The sequence below is a fragment of the Microcebus murinus genome, chromosome 13 (genome assembly GCF_040939455.1).
Source record: "Microcebus murinus isolate Inina chromosome 13, M.murinus_Inina_mat1.0, whole genome shotgun sequence".
NCBI lineage: Eukaryota > Metazoa > Chordata > Mammalia > Primates > Cheirogaleidae > Microcebus > Microcebus murinus.
The window spans coordinates 24560687-24578681 of record NC_134116.1 but is presented as its reverse complement, the minus strand read 5'-3'; the positions used below and the strand labels follow the sequence as shown (position 1 = coordinate 24578681).

The following is a 17995-nucleotide window of genomic DNA, read 5'->3' as shown; positions in this document are numbered from 1 at the left end:
GCCCCATACAACGTGCTGAAGTAAAATATGACACTAAAATGTGATAAGAGAATGAACTGGATTTCACTGTGATAATAAGAATGTGATAACGTTTGATTGTAATTCTTTCTTTCAGAAAATCGTAGTTAACGTTATAGAAAAATGTTCCAAAGCAGTAACATAAAGCAATTTAAAAAAATAACTTCTCTCAGGAGTTCGAAACCAGCCTGAGCAAGAGCGAGACCTCGTCTCTACTATAAATAGAAAAAATTAATTGGCATATATATATATTAGCCGGGCATGGTGGCGCATGCCTGTAGTCCCAGCCACTTGGGAGGCTGAGGCTGGAGGATTGCTTGAGACCAGGAGTTTGAGGTTGCTGTGAGCTAGGCTGACGCCAGGGCACTCACTCTAGCCTGGGCAACAAAGCGACACTCTGTCTCAAAAAATAATAATAATAAAATAAAATAAAATAAATAAAAACAAAAAAAACCCCAACTTCTCAAGTACACTTTTAAAAAACCCAAGTGTTACCAATCCTCTCCAGTGGGATCTCTAATTATAGTAGTTTTTGGCTACTAGTTTTGTGCCCAGATAGCATTTCATGCAATTTGAACACAAATTCCTGTGTATTGAGGTTTTGACTACGCAGAGAGAAGAAACATTTCATTTTAGTTCCAGTTGGTGTTTCTCATCTCTTGTCTTCTCTGATCTTCTTCATATGTTCTTCTCCTCAGACGATTCCTCCCCAGAATGGACTGGGACAGTGAGGTGCGGGTTTCCTTGCGTTCGTTCTTTCTTTGCCCCAGTCGGCGCTGCCCTGGTACCTCTCCAGCTGTGAGCCGGGCGCTGACAGCTTCTCAGCGGGCGCTGGGCCCGGCGGCGCGCCGGGGGCGTGGCCTGCCCGCGGGGCGGGGCGTGTCGGGGGCGGGGCTTCCCCGCGGAGCGCGGCGGGCCGGCACATCCCAGGTTGGCGGCTGCGAGCGGGGCCGGGCGGCTGCGGCGGCTGTGGCCGGAGCGACCGATGCTCGCGGGCTCCCCGGGGCTCCGGCAGTCCTCTTTGCCCGCGCGGCGCCAACTCGCCTCTACCCGTGCGGAAGACCGGGCGGTGCTCAGCCCCGCAAAACTCTGGTGTCTCAGCCTCGGGCCTCCTCAGGAGAAAGCCGAGTGCCCGCAGGTGGAGCCGGCGTCCCGACACGCCCGCCGGACCGCGCCGCTCGGACAGCGCGACTGCCGGGGCTCGTGCGCGGCGCCGCGGCTCCCGGCGCGCGGGCAGCGTGGGGCGGCCGCAGGGGAAGGGGCGAGCGGGGCTCCCGCGATGGGCGCACGGACCTGGCCGGTGGGCTTTCGCTGTCTCCTCCTCCTGGCTCTCGTGGGTTCTGCCCGGAGCGAGGGAGTGCAGACCTGCGAAGAAGTTCGGAAACTTTTCCAGTGGCGGCTGGCGGGAGCTGTCAAGGGGCTGCCGGAGTCGCCGCGGGCAGGTGAGGCGCGGCTGGCTGGCTGGCGCGGCGCGGTGCGCCCGGGCGCGGTGCGGGGGGCGTCTGAGCGCCGGCCCTGCGCCCTCCCCGGGCTCTCTCCGGCGTCTCTTGGTGGGAGGATGACCTTTCGGGCTCTCCAGGCGCGCTAGGTGACTCCCGCTGAGGCCTTTGGGGATGCTCAGCGTGCACGTCCCGAGCGCAGCGCAGCTCTGGGACTCCCTGCCCGCGCCTGCGGCTGAGCCGAGTCGCGGGCGTTCGCTTCCCGCCCGGACTCCCTTGGTCCCCTGAATTGGAAGGAGCCAGGGAAGCAGACCTGCGACGAGGACATCGCAGCCTGATGGCGTTTCTGTTCCGAGTGGGAATTTTATCAGTGCCCCGCCGGAGGGCTTCGGCTTGCTGCTTTCTCACAAGGTGGAAGGAATTGGGTTCGGTCGCCCCAAGTTTGATGCTAAAAGCACAAACCTGCGTTATACTCCTTGCTTGACCAGGGAATGAGGCACTAACGAGGGCAACCGGTCTCCTCTGTAATTAGCGCTCCGACCCTGTACACCCACAGGGACTTGACCCTGAGCTGCACCTCCGCACCCTGGCACCAATCCCTCTTTGCAGGAAACCCGCCTGCCCAGTGTGTCTCCCAGGACCACGAGGTAGTTTCAAGCCCGAAAGGTGTTATGGCAACAGGCGATCAAACTGAACATATTAGGGAGCCGCTTAACATGGATGAGATATTCCAAAAATTCAAAGGCAAAGAAGACAGTGTGGCCAGTGTAGACCGTGCTTCCTGTAAGCTCCTTTTGCCTGCGCTTTCATCCTCTGCTCCTCTTCCCCACCGCACAGATTTCCTTCTACTGGCGGGAGTACTAGTGTATGTTCTGCCTGGAAGAACAAGTCTTAGCTGTCAAACGCAATAGCAGGTGTCTATAGCTAAGTAAGATCATATTAGAACGATGCCTCTTTAGCTGTGACCATGAAGCAAACATAGATCTGTGTGTGAGGTTATTGGTTGAACAAAGAATTTGTGGAGGATGTTTGAGTTTAAAATCCATTCTCTGCCTGAGTTTCCAGGATGGAGAGACTTGCTTTTAGTCCTATTGAGAGAATCTTGGCTCCTTTTCTTGATTGATTTGCTGGTTGTGAAGTCAGTTTTTAAGTTATCCCAGAAAGAAAATCTGGGCATTTGGAAACATTGATTGCATTTGAGTTTACATGGCCAGTCTTAAATACAAGTATTTATTTGAATATCTGTTCAGGACTAGGTGTTTTTCCAATATTATTTGAAACATAGTTGACATTCTCATCTTAGGGCAATTCTTCCATCCTCAAACAAAATACCGCCTTTAAAAATCTGTAATTTCTTATTTCAGTGCAGTCTTCTCATTAAGAAATAATCGTCGCCCATCAGTTGATAAACCTAAAGTGGGTTTGTGTGTGTGGTTTGTTTGAGGGTGTTGAGTGGTGAAATCTTCACCTGAATTATTAGTTTTGTCCCCCAAATACCATAACTTTTGATTCTATGTCCAGTGAATGTGGACAGCTCCCCAGGAAGGCCATCATTTCACCCACCTCTTGTGTCTCAGTATTTCTGGTACCTGCTGAGTGCAGCATATTGACTAGATGTTACATTTCTAGAACCTTGTGTGTATCATCTCTTTTGAAGAGGAATGTTCCAGAGTATCAATCACTGAAATAGCATTTTACCAGGATGTAAGAGAAAACTGAAGCTATGCCCTACAGAGAGGGAAATGATTATAATTATTTGCATTTGATATACACGACCCACAAGAAAGTGTCAAGATGACAAGAATCTTCTAAGTCATTCTGGATTCTTTCCCCATTGCTAGTACCTTTCTTTATCTGTGGCTTAAGATGATGGAGGAATCACAGAAACACCCAAATTTCTACCTAAAGGGCCTTACACACATTAGTGGTACTGATGAAAACAAATGCTAAATTTCTTTGATTTTTTTTCACTTAAAAAGTCAGATGAGAAGTATTATTCTGATTTAGACTCACCACATAAAAGGGATCCATACATGGATTTGATATAATTCTGTATTTTTATTATCAGTGTATTGTTGGCCAATCTTTTATTTGAATAATTCAACACATTAAACTGTTTAACATTGATTTCTCTCTTCTCACTAAAAAAATCTCTTTCCCATATTGTGTAAACCACACATACCACATGCTTCATAAATGTTTTCCTTTATTTTTGTATTTTTGTATGATCTATAACATTTAACGTGATTGAATATAGTAGTTGGGTATCCTATTTTCTAAAATTATCCACACTCTCCAGACAGAACGTAGTTAATATATAAGGAGTCATTTCTACATAAGAATACAAATACTAACATTATTTATAACAAATGTATTCATTTAGCACATTGACTTTCATTGACTAAAGCTAATACTTTAATTTGATATTTGTTTTCCTTGGAAATATTTTTTTTAGTGCTTTCTTGTTCACAATGGTTAATTCCTGAGATGACTTAGCCAAAATGCTATTTTTGTAATATATGCAGGTAGAATAACTTTTTACCATTTGTCCCTACATTTTTGACTTTTATTTCTGAAAAATATGTTATCCAATTTGAAATTATTAAAATGGTGAGAACAGCCATTTAAATTGTTTCTCAAATTCTCCTCACCTTTGTTCTCTGCCCTGCCCCAATTCTTTTAAGCCTATTGAGCTCCTAAGGATGTTTGGATGAGAAATGTAAAAAAGGAGAGAAGGTGTAAATGTGATTAGAATTACAGATTTCCCTGTGTTCTGATTTTATTTCCTAAGTAGTAGTCAAGGTGCCCTTTGCTCTTGTTTATTTTATTCAGAAAAGAACTGTAAGTGAAGTGTCTTTTAAAGGTCCATTCATTTTTATTTTATTTATTGAAGAGGAGGGATACTTCTCTTCATACATGAACTGTTCACACATGCATTATTTCCTATTTTAGAGGATGACTTAGAAAGGGCAGTTTATAAAAATCCAGGACTACATTCATATAATTTATGTAACAACTAGTTTTTGAAATGTGGATGTAGAAATGTGGATGTTTGTTGATACAGAACTTTCTGATAAGCATACTGTCTATATCAAGTAGTTTGTGAAAGATAACTTTTTTTGATAGATTTTGGCTATAAAATGAAATAGTAAAAATAAACTCTTGGTGAAAAATGAAATTTTAATACTATCAGTTACTTTAAGTAGTGATTTTTTAAACAGTTTTCATTATAATCAAATCTTATAATCATACAAGGACACTGTTTCATTCTCACACCTAAGAAAAAATGATCTACTTGGTAACCTTGGAGTCTAGAATTACTAGATAGATATCTGGGTTTCAAAATTTGGTTCTGTCACTTACAATTCTGCTTCCTAAGTTAATCAGGTAAACTTTTAAACTTTTAAACCTGTTTTCTCACCTGTAAAATGGGAATATACATAAAAGGTAGTTGCACAGATAAAATGAAATAATGTGTGTAAAATGTCACAAATCCAGGCACATAGTAAGTGTTCAAAAATGTTATTGTCATCTTAATTTTTAGTGTCATGATTTTTACTTGAATACTTGATTTTTAAGGATGAAATTTTAGATATCTATTTCATAAAATGTTTTTATAATAACAAGGTGTTTTTTTTAAAGTTACAAATGATTCTTTTTAAAATTGGGAAATCTGTTTCTATCTGAAATGGTATCTGTTAGGTTAAAATGAATATTTTATTTCTTTTTGTGAACTAAAAAAATTCTAAGAAAGAAACAAGCCTGTATGGCTGGTAGCTACAGCACTCATAAACACTATTTCCACTCCCACCACCATCATTCTTTTGTCTGTATTCCTGGAGGTAAAATAATACAAACTGGTTGGTTTAGGGATTCACACAATTAGGAGCTGGTGGCCATAGTCACTCATTGACCATAATCTTAAATTGGGACTTTTCTCATGAATTTAGACCATTTTGAGCAGCATATTTATGGTGATCGAATTTCCAAAGCGAAAATTGAGACCTGTGGTCTGACATTGGGGCAGATTTTTAATATCAGGATTGCCCTATGTTCAAGCCCACCAGCTAAGAAGCACCGTAAACAAGGCTGTAGTCAAACAAATTATGTTCATTTGGCTTGTTGCAGCAAGGGAGATTGCATACAGCAGTATACATATTGTATACTGCATATTGCAATATGCACACAGCAATATACAATATACATGTATATTGATTATAAGCAGTTGGGAGGGCTTTTTATAGGATTGGGCTTGAGGTGATTGGGCTTATAGGTGATTATAAGGAGGGTTTAATGAAGTGATGGAATTCAGGAATTGGTTACCTTGGTAGCTTTTGTCAAGATGTTAGAAAGATTAAGATGGGGTAGTTGTCATTAATAAAGAAGCAGTAGTTGTGTTTTCCTGGTTAGAGCTGGAACCCATACTACTAAGTGAAGTATTCCAAGAATGGAAAAACAAGCACCACATATACTCACCAGCAAACTGGTATTAACTGAGCAGCACCTACTCGGACACATAGGAACTACAGTAATTGGGTATTGGGCAGGTGGGAGGGGTCGGGGGTGGGGGGGTATATAAATACATAATGAGTGAGATGTGCACCGTCTGGGGGATGGTCATGCTGGAAACTCAGACTTGTGGAAAGGGCATTATTTGAAACCTTAAAATTTGTACCCCCATAATATGCTGAAATAAAAAAAAAAAAGAAAAAAAAGGAAGCAGTAGTAACTGGTGTTAGTCAAAAGAGAGGAATGATAAGTCATTTTTATTTTTGCAGTGTCCTTATTTTTGTCCTCTTGTACCACAGGCCTCAAGTATTCTTGTCTCATCAACATTTTCTTATTCTGTGCAGGTTGTTTATGTTGAATTGTGAACATCCAGGCCCAGTTCCAGTGCCAGGGCAATTTGTCAGTTTGTCCCCTAGAAAGTCCAGAATGTACTTCAATGTCTAAGAGAATAGTGTGTTTCATTTTTATACAGGCCTTTAGGGAGGCCTAATAGTGGGGAAGTGAGTTTAATTTTCTGTATTAGGGCCATAGAATATGACTGTCCATTAGAGACCTGAATTATACTGATCATACCCTATTCCCTCATAGGGTCAGCTATAAATATTGTGTGTCAACTATAAATATGTAGGGCCTGCTCTCTCCTCCATCCACAATTTGAGTTCCTTTTTGCCAGGTGTCCAACATCCTATAATTATATAATTAGCATCAATAGGGGTACAATTTGGGGAACTTAAGAATAGTAGTTTACACTCATTCCCACCTTACCCTACTCCATGTTATATTTGCTTGTTTCTAGCCTCATAATTTCTAGAATATGGACTTTTGGTATGTGTGTATGTGTTTCATCTTCTTCCCACATTGTCCTTACATTTGGTAAGAATAACTTTTAAAACTGTAACATTTCTTTTATAATTAACTGGTAAGACCAACATTCTAACTAGGTGCCTCTCCTAAACAGACATGATTTATAGATGAATGGTCTCTTGGTATAACTGTTCAACTGACAAACCACAGATCCATTTTGTTAAAATGAAGTCATGAGGGACTTCAAACATATACCTTATTGAAATAGATTCTCTCTGAATGTGGTACCTGATCTACTCAATTAAGTAACAATAACAATTAATTTTAATAGAGAATAGCCATTTTCCATATCTACCTTTCTTTCATAAAAGCTTGACCTTCAACTAGAAGCAGAGACAGCACCAACAGTGTCCTCAATTCTTCCCCTTTTCAGCTACAGTAAATTTTAGATTTCACTAATGATACTGCCAAAATCATCGTAGAATGATTATTCATTCCTCTATAAATCAAAACAAACAACACAGCTTTTGATTAGCTGCATCAAGCCCACATATTGGCTACCATGTATAATGCACTTTTACAGATAGAAAATGAGATTTTGTACTTCCATGTTTTTATGAAGGAATACATGTTACATTCTCTTGAAAATATAAAGTTCTGAAAAGTATAAAGAAAGTAAAATAGTATTACCACATAGAAATAGCCACTCAGACTCCCTTTCATTATTTTTTCTGCACTCTCATCAACCCTCTGCTAGGCACATGGGTTCTTTTTTTTTGAAAAAATGTAGAATCATTTTCTTTTTCTAAACATACCTTTTCCAATTATGAATACATCAGTATTTTCCATGCTATTAAATATCCTTTTAAGCATGTTTTTTAGTGTCTGTATAGTATCTCCCTGAATCTCTGTAGCATAAATTCAGTTCTCCCATGTTGTCAGAAGTGTAGGTTTCCAGATTCACTACCATAAATGGCTGAGGACATGAAAGGCAAATGTGCCAAACTCTTACTGTACTCACAGGTTTGCACACGATCTACATTCATTATACACTAGGGCTTTCCAACCTCAGAACCACTGACATTTAGGGATGGAAAATTCTTTGTTGTGGGGGCTATTCTGTGCATTGTAGGTTATTTAGGATCATCTCTGACCTCTACCCACTAGATGCCAGTAGCACTACCCTCCACCTCCACCCCCAAGTTGTGACAACTAAAAATGTCTCCAGACATTGCCAGCTGTCTCATGGGAGGCAAAATTGTCCTGATTGAGAACCACTGACATGTACTGTTCAACATGGGGGTCCTTCACATGCACACAGATTGTATAACTGACTTGTTTACATGTTTCAGACCTTGGCTTAAATGTTAGCTCAGCAGAGAGGCCTTTCTCAAGGTTTGCTCAAATAGATTACACCAGCTATTATTGTAGAATCTTTGTTTCCTACATGGCATTTATCATGGTGCCACATTCCTTTCCTTTCAACTCTAGATCTTTCACCACTAGATGGTATACATGATGCAGATAGAGAATGTATCTGCCAGGGCCAGGTTCATGTACATGGGACCTGTGTAGTCACACTGTGTCACACACTCAGAACCCCATGCTTGGTTTAATGTCCTGTTGTTTCCCTATTGAAATTTGAACAGAGGGCCTTGTGTTATCTTTTTGCATTGGGTACTGAAAATTACGTAGTTTCTCCTGATGTGTGCCTTATTCAATGTACACTTTCTGGTGTCTAGAACAATGCTTGGTACAGAATAAAAATTGAAATATTTGTCGAATAGTTAGGAAAGCTTTAAGGGGCATCTGGGTATATCTTACAAACTTCTCTAATTCTTAAGGTAACCCTGTAAGTCAGTCCATGAGTATTGAATATATAATATTTTGCTTCCTTATATAATTTTTTTTTTGTTTTATGGTGTTATATAAATGGGTTAAAGATAGGCTCCCATGTTTTTTTTTTTTTTTTTTACTTTAAAGCCTATTGGTGCCCAACTGAAATTTTTACACATCCAGTTGCTTTAAGTATAGTTCAAATAAATATATTTTTAGCCACTTAGAACTCACTTGCTTTGCTTACCCCACAAAACTTCACCTAACATCTGCTAGCCATAGATAAACCCTGGGGCTATAAAAGACCCCAAGCCATTGCTGCCCCTCAGCTCTCTGACCCAGAGACTTCCCATCTTGCTGCTGAGTGCTGTCACCTAGACACATGAGCCCCTCTCCAATTCCTCTCTCTCCTGGGAGTTTCCTTGCTCTCTTCCCCATCTGGGAGATGTCCCTGTACCATAAAGTCTCTGGAAGGTCTCCTGTTGAGAGGGACTTCCCTTCTCTGGCAACCTGTCCAAGCACCATCCAAATAAAGCTCATTGTGTACTACTGCCATCTTGTGGTCATGTGTTTTCCTTGATTAGCCCTGAAATCCTGAAACTCAACCACATACGGGTCAATACTTAAGTTATTTCTAATATAATGTGGGGACTCAAAGTAGCAATACTAATTTTAAATATATTTATTTCTTTCTGTTAGACTGTAGGCTCCATGAGAGCAGGATCTGTGATTGATTTCTCTTTTTCTGTGATTAGGCCAACTTAATAAATTACATTTTGATTTATAGAATTATACATTTGATTTGTCGAATTAGTCTTATATTTATAGTTACCTAATAGGTTATTTATTGTGTTTAGTTTTTTATGCTTAATATTAATAGAATGAAGAATATAGAATGTGAAATTTCTTAAAATATATTCTGATCTGGACTCAGCTGTGTTGAATAAATTGTTTTTATGGAGTTAATTTTTTCTTATGTAACTTTGCCACTTACTTTATAAAGTGGCCCAAATCTTTTAAATTTAAAGGAATTTTTATCTATATCATCTAACATTTTTTAAGCGAAATAAATTAATTACCACAAAATATGTCTGGAAGAGAATTTCCTCAAAAGTTCATTAAGGAAAAGAAAATTATTTAATATTTAAGGGATTCATTTGCACAGCTGTGATTATTGTGTAGCCAGTGTGACTGGTTTACCTTAGAGTATTAATTGATCTATTATTGGGAGAATGGATAAAAATAAAGGTGACCAATTATAATTTGTATAATATTTGGCTGTGGATTGGTTAGTTTGTGTTTTATTTGAATATATTGCTTGCAAAATAGAATTTTTCCATGAGGAAGTTAGTAATAAGGAACTAGAAAATGATTCAGATTTTCCATCTCCCACCATTGTTAATTCCATGTTAGAAGTAAAGTATCTCTTATCTATGGAATTATTTTTTAGCTGGGAAGATTATTGTTTATTAAAGGTCACTGACTTGGAGTTCATTCTCAATGCAGACCAAGAAGAGGGACCACAGCCTTTCAGAATAAGTAAATAATTGCTTATTAAATAATAATAGCTTATTTAATATTATTCAATTATTTAATATTAATCACAAAACATGATATATGGCAGTAGGTATAATCTGTTTCTAAAGTCTTTCCAACAATTTCAATTTAAAAATTTGGAAAATTTTCTTTTAAAAAATTAATTAATTTTAAATTGACAGATAAAATTGTATGTATTATGTACAACATGTTTTGTAGTACAGTACAAATACATTGTGGAATGGTTAAATCTAGCTAATTAAAATATGCATTACTTTGCATAGTAACCATTTTCATGTGAGAACATTTAACATTTACTCTATGTGTAGTTTTTAAGAATACAATATATTGTCATTATCTGTAGTCACTGTGATGTACAATAAATCTCTTGAATTTATTCCTCCTATCTAACTGTAAAAATGTGTCCTTTAACTAACATCCCCCCAATACCCCCTTCTCCCTACTTGCCCTAGCCTCTGGTAACCTCCATTCTACTCTCTATTTCTATGAGATCAACTTTTTTAGATTCCACATGAATGAGCTCATGCAATGTATGTTTTTCTTGACCTGGCTTATTTCACTTAACAAAATGTCCTCTAGGTTCATCCATGTTGTTGCAAATGGTAGGATTTCCTTATTTTTTATGGCTGAATAGTATTCGATCATGTATATATACCACATTTTCTTTATCATCTGTTGATGGACATTTAAGTTTGTGTCTTTAAGACCTCTTTTCAGTGATATCTTAGAAAATTATTTTTTCTGTATGAATTGTGGTTGTTTAGGTAGGAAATTTTACCTAAATAGAAGGATTAATTAAACAAACGTATATTTTGATATGATTCAGCTATTAACTTAAATTTATGTTTCAAATATAGTTATATTTGAAAGCTATTAAATATTTACTTCACCAATTTAAATTGTTTATTATTCTTATTAGGATAATGGGTTTGAATTACTAGTTTTCTTCCCTTATGTGCTATGATAACCAAAACTATTTCACTTTTCATAATTCCATATAGGTAATATAATTAAATAATCTTTGCAGCTATCTTTTTAGGTAATCTTTTGCCTTCCTTTGTCTTACCATTTCAATGGAATTTAGTTTATGATTTCTTCAATATTCAGTTAGAAGATAAAATCTGAGAAGAGAGTTGGATGAAAAGCACACATTCATTGATCAAAGGAACATAAAAATTATTTCTAGATGTCCTGTTCATTACATATATATTCTTTAAATGGAAGATTGTCGATATTAAATTACCTGTTCAGATTTATTGGCTCTTCAAATAACTCTTATTCAGTAAGGTTATACTAAGTTACATTTGGTTCATTTTCTTTTGATCATTGAGATGTCTGTGTTTAATGAGCTAAAACTGAAGTAGGTCAATAAAATGAAGAGATTAACAGTCTGTTCTCACTAGGCTTGGAACATATTTTACTCTGGGGAAAAAATCATTTTTAAAAAGGTGTTTGATCAAAACTTAAAGGTAAAGGAACTAGGAATGACATGGCAAAACTAAAAAAGCTGAGAAATTAGTGAGTTCTTCAGGGTACTATTTGTTGGGTGAAGATATATGAATTTGTGTTTGTATAGTTAAGAGCTTTAGTTACAAAAGCAAAACTAAATTTTACTTTTCTAAGGTCAGGGCACAAAAAAGCTTCAGGTTATTAAATATTTAATATTCAATTGGTCTTTGGAAATACATAACAAGGAGAAACAGTTGGTATGACAAACATTGAAATATAATGGGATGAATAAATGGGAAAAGCAGACATGTTTATTTATAATTTCTTGCATATTATGTTCAGATATTTTAGTGAATAGCTATGAATTTATAGTTTTGAAACACCTTAGTCTTGAGCCCATCACTTATTAGCTATGTGACCTTTGGCAAATGACTCAACCTCTCAGAATATGTTTTTCCTTCTTCACAAGGATAGTGACATAGGATTGTTCCTTTTCCCTTTCAGTGATTTTTGAGGACTATATTCTATGGCAAAGGCACTTTGTAAACAGTAATAATCTCTACAAATGTGATGTAATTTATTCTATTATGAAATGTTCTTAGATACATTTAATGAATTATTTGTGCTGAGTCAGGGAGCAGGCAGAGAAACCATAGCAGAATCATTTTATGCTAATGAAATACCAAACTTTCAAATAGTTGTCTTCCATCATTCTCCTTCAGTATTAATCCCGTATGCCTAGTTAGTGTAGTCTGTGTTTTCATTTTTTATTTAATTTACTATTTTATTATTTGTGGTTTACTTCTATGGTAAAATTAAATTTGCATATTCATTTAAGAAGTAAAGTTTGGAAGCCAGGCATGATGGCATGCACCTGTAATTCCAGCAACTTGGGATGCTGAGGTAGGAAAATCTCTTGAGCCCAGAAGTTTGAGACAAGCCTGGACAACATAGTAAGACCCTATCTCAAAAAAATATTACTAAAAACTGTGCTTTTTGCAAAAGAATGTCATTTAAACTAATTCAGTTAAGATAAAAAGGGACGTGCTTTGCCTGGAAATATAAGATGGCTTTAAGGTTGAGTTAGTGTGAATATGGAAAGGTTCTACAATGTGTGGTTGGCTTTATCAGGTGAATAGGAGTTAATTCTCTATTTTGTTTAATTGCATTCTTGCATGTCATGGTACTCGGGATCTTTGCATGTCCCCTGTATTGAGGATGAGAAGTTTCCTTTCACATGAAAGGCACAAGGGTGTAAGGTGCTAGCACGTCTCTGCCTGCAACCTTCAGATGGACTCTCCCACTCTACTCTTGTATTCCTTGACTTACGCAGTGGACATTCTTGCCTCTGGCAGTTAGTGGGAAGCAGTGGCTAGAAAAGAGACTGGGCATGTGGAATATGGTAGATCCCAGTTCTCACCTTATGGGGTCACTGCTGGCTGGCAATGTTCCTTTACCTAAAAACCATAGCTCCTATCAGGTGACCTCAGAACTCTTTCTGGATTCTGGTAACTACTTTCTTCCCTTGCTCCCTAAGGGATAGTAACAGTGCCTTCTCTACAGTTGCTAGCTAGGGAGTACTGCACTATCTCTTATAGTTTTCCTATACTCTGCTCTTTATAAAAATGTTATTAAATAATCCAATTTGAGAGTGCCAGTCTATTTTCTACCAGGCTTCTGTATGATAAAGCTTCATATACTTTAAATATTTAAAGCCACAGCTTTCAGCAGATAACTTGATTTGTGTTTAAAATGTATAGAAACATAAATCTGTTATAGAGTTACTTTATACATGTTTTAGTTCTACTCAATGACGATTTCTCTACACGCATTCAATTGCTCCATGATCATGCTTTTGTTCATTAATTCTTTCCCTCCACTTCCTCTCAACCCTTTTATGAAGAGCATTGGTGAAAGTGAACTCTTTAGGCTTCATTTGGAACTATGACTAAAGGGATGACACGCCGCGATGACACAGTAGTTTAATTCCTACCTCCTCTACCAATTCAACCAATCACCAAACTCTGTTAGATCCTATTTCACAAATGCCTTTATAATTTCTCTGCCCACCACCATTGCCACGACACTTTAACCTAGTGTCTTTCCATGACTGAATTGCTCAATCAGCCTATGTCTACTCTTGGCCCTTGCCGGTCCATTCTCCAGTGGAGTCCCAGTGGAGTTCCTAAATAAAACTCAAAACTTTTACCTTTATTTCTTGTGTTGAATCCTTTAATGGTTTCTTATTGCCTTTCTTAATAAAAATACTAACATTGTATTTGAGTACTTCACTTCTGTGCGATCAAATAAAATGAAATGCTATAGTGAAATAAATGGGTGGGAGAACGCCATGGCCTTATATCCATAATACACAACAATCAAAATGTTAGCATCCTTGATAATAAATGAACTCTGATAAGTTGGTAAGAAAGAAACTAACATTTTACAGGAAATGAAAAAGGAACATGAAGAGGAAACTCAAATGATGTAAATGACTACCGAGGATATGTGAAAATGATTGAGCTTAAATTAACAGAGGAAAAATAATTTCTCAGGAATATTACATTATCAAAGATTAGAAATACAGATATCTAATGTTCCTGTGATTACAAGAAATAGAGTATTTTCATCTGCATACACTGAGAAATGAGACTAATGAAGAAAATTCATTGGGAATTCTGCAGTTATGACTCAAAATTTAAGTTGTGTATATTCTTTGCCCAACTTACAGAAAAGTATTACAACAAAGTAAGAGGATAAAACTTAAGCCAATTTATATATAAGCATGTTCACTGCAGCTAAGGTAAATGTCTATTAAGTGATAAATTGTGGATAATCATGTAGACATTTGACCAAGAAAAGTAAAGCTGTATAACCAAAATAGAACAAGTTACTATGACAACATTGAAAGGAAAAAGCAAATTATGGCCTTACTTTTTTAAAAAAGACAGGAAACTACTTGCGTATCAATTTATGTATAGACAACTCCCAATGTTTACAGAATGCCATTAATAGTAGGTAACACTGGGAAATAGAATTATGAGGAGATACCAAAAAAGATAATTTTTAAAATGAATCAGATTTTAATTTTTGCCCTGTGATAAGTGAAATTTATAAATGTTTATGATTCACACTTACAGGAGCACTGAAATGCAGCCCTTGCAATTCCACCATCCTGAGTTTCTCTGTGTCATAATGCCTTTAAGGCTCCTGGGATTGAGTCCAATAGCAGCAGTGAAAACAATCAGTCCTATTCCTCTTCATCTCTTTATCCTCGTAGTCTTGACTTTGGTGTAGTTTATCAGACCTTTCATGATATGGACCCTTCTTCTTTAGCTTCATGCGCTCTCTTTGTCTTCATGTGGAAGGTTCAGCTTTTGGTCCTGAGCTACCAGTAGTAAAATTATTCCTCACAAATTGTCCCTGGAACTACTGAGGTCATCTACACTAACTTAAGAGCTAGAAATTTTTTCTGAAGTTATCTCTGAATCTGAGTGCCTAATCAGGGCAAAGAAACATCATTTCTCTCTTGGACTATTATGATAATCTATTGGCTTTATTTGCAGTTTTAGCTGTTTTCCATACTGCTTTGATGGTGATGTTTCCAAAAGGCTAACATGAGGCCATAGCTCCTTTAAGCTAGTTCACACTTTTGGATTCAATTGACAGACACCTAACTAAAACTGTCTTAAAAACCCAAATGCATTGGAAGTACATTGAGGCATCTCGAGGGATAGTGAAGTGAGTATGAAGGAGAGCGATGCAGATGGACTAAATAAATGAAAATTGGGACTAGAATGCTTATAAATCCCTTACTCTATGGCTTTTGGATTGTTTTCTTGCTGCAGAGCAGCCTTCTCCTTCTTTTCACATAGCAGAAAATATGACTGCCATGAAGCTTCCACCAAAAGGCAGAAACTAACCCAAGTCTCTTGATCATGAATTAAAAAATTTCAGGGAGAGGATCGCCTTATAAAGTATGGCAGAATTTTCACTAACTATAAAGATGGGTTGTGGTGAGAATAGGAGGTCCTAGAAAAGCTATGCAAGTCTTATATACAAATCCAGAAGTGGTTGATACCCATCTTAAAACATCCTTCATGGATCCCCAGTGCTTATGGCAAAAGCTCAGACTGCCATGTATTGCATTTAAATTTCTCAGTGATATAATTCCTGCCTTCTGTTCCAGTCTTGTCTCCTGTGGTCCATTTGCTCTTTCCTGTTTTGCCTCCTGCTGTGAGAAGTGATCCAGCATGGGCCTTGAGCATCCCTGCATGTTTTTACTGGGTATCCTACCAATGCAGGGCTCTCACTTCCCTTTCCTTGGGCCATTTCTCAGTTTTGTGTTTGTGAGGAACAATTTTGAGGAATTATCTTCCCCTAGGAAAAAGAGCAGGATTGCTTAGGCTTGCTGTAAAAATGGTGAATCCCCAACAGGTTTGGTGTTCTTCCCCTATTATACAACCCTCTATGTGTGCAGGTGTACTACTAGACCCTCCGTAGAGCAAGGTGACTGACATGATGTTCATGCTGCTTGCTGTGCTCTGAGTCTCCTGTTTTCTGCCAGCATCTGTGAAAACAGTATCCAGATCCTTCACAACTCCCAACATCTTCCCCCAGTTCACAACCACACACAGACCTGGTGTTCTATTTCAACCATTCCTTAATGTTTTTGGTTTCCCCAGTGAATCATACTTTTTTATACATCTTGCCTATTGTTGCCTGTCTCTGGAATACCATTTCCTTCCTTTTCTTCCCCCATTCTTATCTGACCAACAGAGTTCAAATTTGTTTTGCTACTTATCAGCTTTGTGAATTTAGAGAAATTTAACCAAAATACACTGAATTTCTCATTTATAAAATAGGGATATTTTCTACTTTGTAAATTTTTTTTTCATGAGGAGACTACAAACCATCTATTTAAAAAAGTATTCAAGATGTTGCTCAAAGTCTTCTCTGACTTCTTTTGTATCTCCAAGAAAAGGACATCATTTCTACCTCTGTGCTCCCACAAAATTTAGTACATCTTTTATAGTATATTTTTGAGACAGAATCTCACTCTATTGCCTGGGCTAGAGTGCTGTGGCATCAGCCTAGCTCACAGCAACTTCAAACTCCTGAGCTCAAGCAATCCTCCTGCCTCAGCCTCCCAAGTAGCTAGAACTACAGGCATGTGCTACCATGTCCGGCCAATTTTTTCTATATATATTTTTAGTTGGCCAATTAATTTCTTTCTATTTATAGTAGAGATGGGGTCTCGCTCTTGCTCAGGCTGGTTTTATAGCATTTTTATTGTATTTTTTTTCTTTTGAGACAGGTTCTTACTCTGTTGTTCAGGCTAGAATGCAGGGGCATCATCCTAGCTCATTGCAACCATAAACACTTGAGCTCAAGTGATCCTTCAGCCTCAGCCTCCCAAGTAGCTGGGACTACAGGCACCTGCCACCATGCCTGACTAATTATTATTATTATTTTTTAAATTTTTGTAGAGACAGAATCTCACTATGTTGTTCAGTCTGGTCTTGAACTCCTGGCCTCAAGTGATCCTCACTTCTTGGCCTGCCAAAGTGCTAGGATTACAGGCATGGGCCATCATATTCATTTTTTTACCAAATGTGTTTCTCTCTAGTCTAAGCCCTGGAGGAGAAGATGGCATTTTATCATTCTTGGTATCCTTAATAACTATCACAGGGTCTCGAATAGGTGCTTAATCAATATTTGATGAATTCATTTGATTTATTAATCAAAATAAAGAACAGAAAATTACCCTGCAATTTAGCAAAGGTGGAAGGAAGATTTAGCATCTCCTGAAAAGTACCCCGAGAAGGGAGGGTTAAGAACCCAGTTACACTATACAACTGCCCATTTCCACCCACAATATACATATTTGTCAGTCCTTAAGATGCCATTTATTTTTGTGTTTGTCTTTTCCTTCCTTCCTTCCTTCCTTCCTTCCTTCCTTCCTTCCTTCCTTCCTTCCTTCCTTCCTTCCTTCCTTCCTTCCTTCCTTCCTTCCTTCTTCCTTCCTTCTCTCTTTTCTTTCATCTTTTCTTTTTTTTTCTTCTTTTGTTTCCTCTTCTATTTTTCTTTTTCCTTCTTTTCTTTCTTTCTGGGGGTACACTTTGGTTACACATATTGCCATTGCATCACCCAAGTCTGAGCTATAAGCATGCCCAACCCCCAGACATCATGTACTGAAACCATTAGGTGTAAATTTACCCATCCCCTTTTCCCCTCTCCCACCTGCCTGATGCCCTACGAATGTTACTTCCATATGTACACATAAGTGTTGATCAATAAGATGCCATTTTTAAGAACCCTTTTTTTTCAATTCTGACCGTTCTTATATTAAAAAAAGACACTCAAATTCTACTTCAACAATG

At 38.0% G+C, this 17995-nt stretch overlaps 1 protein-coding gene across 1 annotated transcript in view; it reads left to right on the top strand.

The window, feature by feature from the left end:
- Nucleotides 1-970: 970 nt before the first annotated feature.
- GPC5 (glypican 5) overlaps nucleotides 971-17995 on the top strand; it is a 1282273-nt gene continuing 1265248 nt past the window's right edge. The window contains exon 1 of the mRNA XM_020290272.2: nucleotides 971-1460. Coding sequence (XP_020145861.2) covers nucleotides 1004-1460 — 457 coding nt within the window. The 5' untranslated portion in view covers nucleotides 971-1003. The remainder of the gene's footprint in view (nucleotides 1461-17995) is intronic.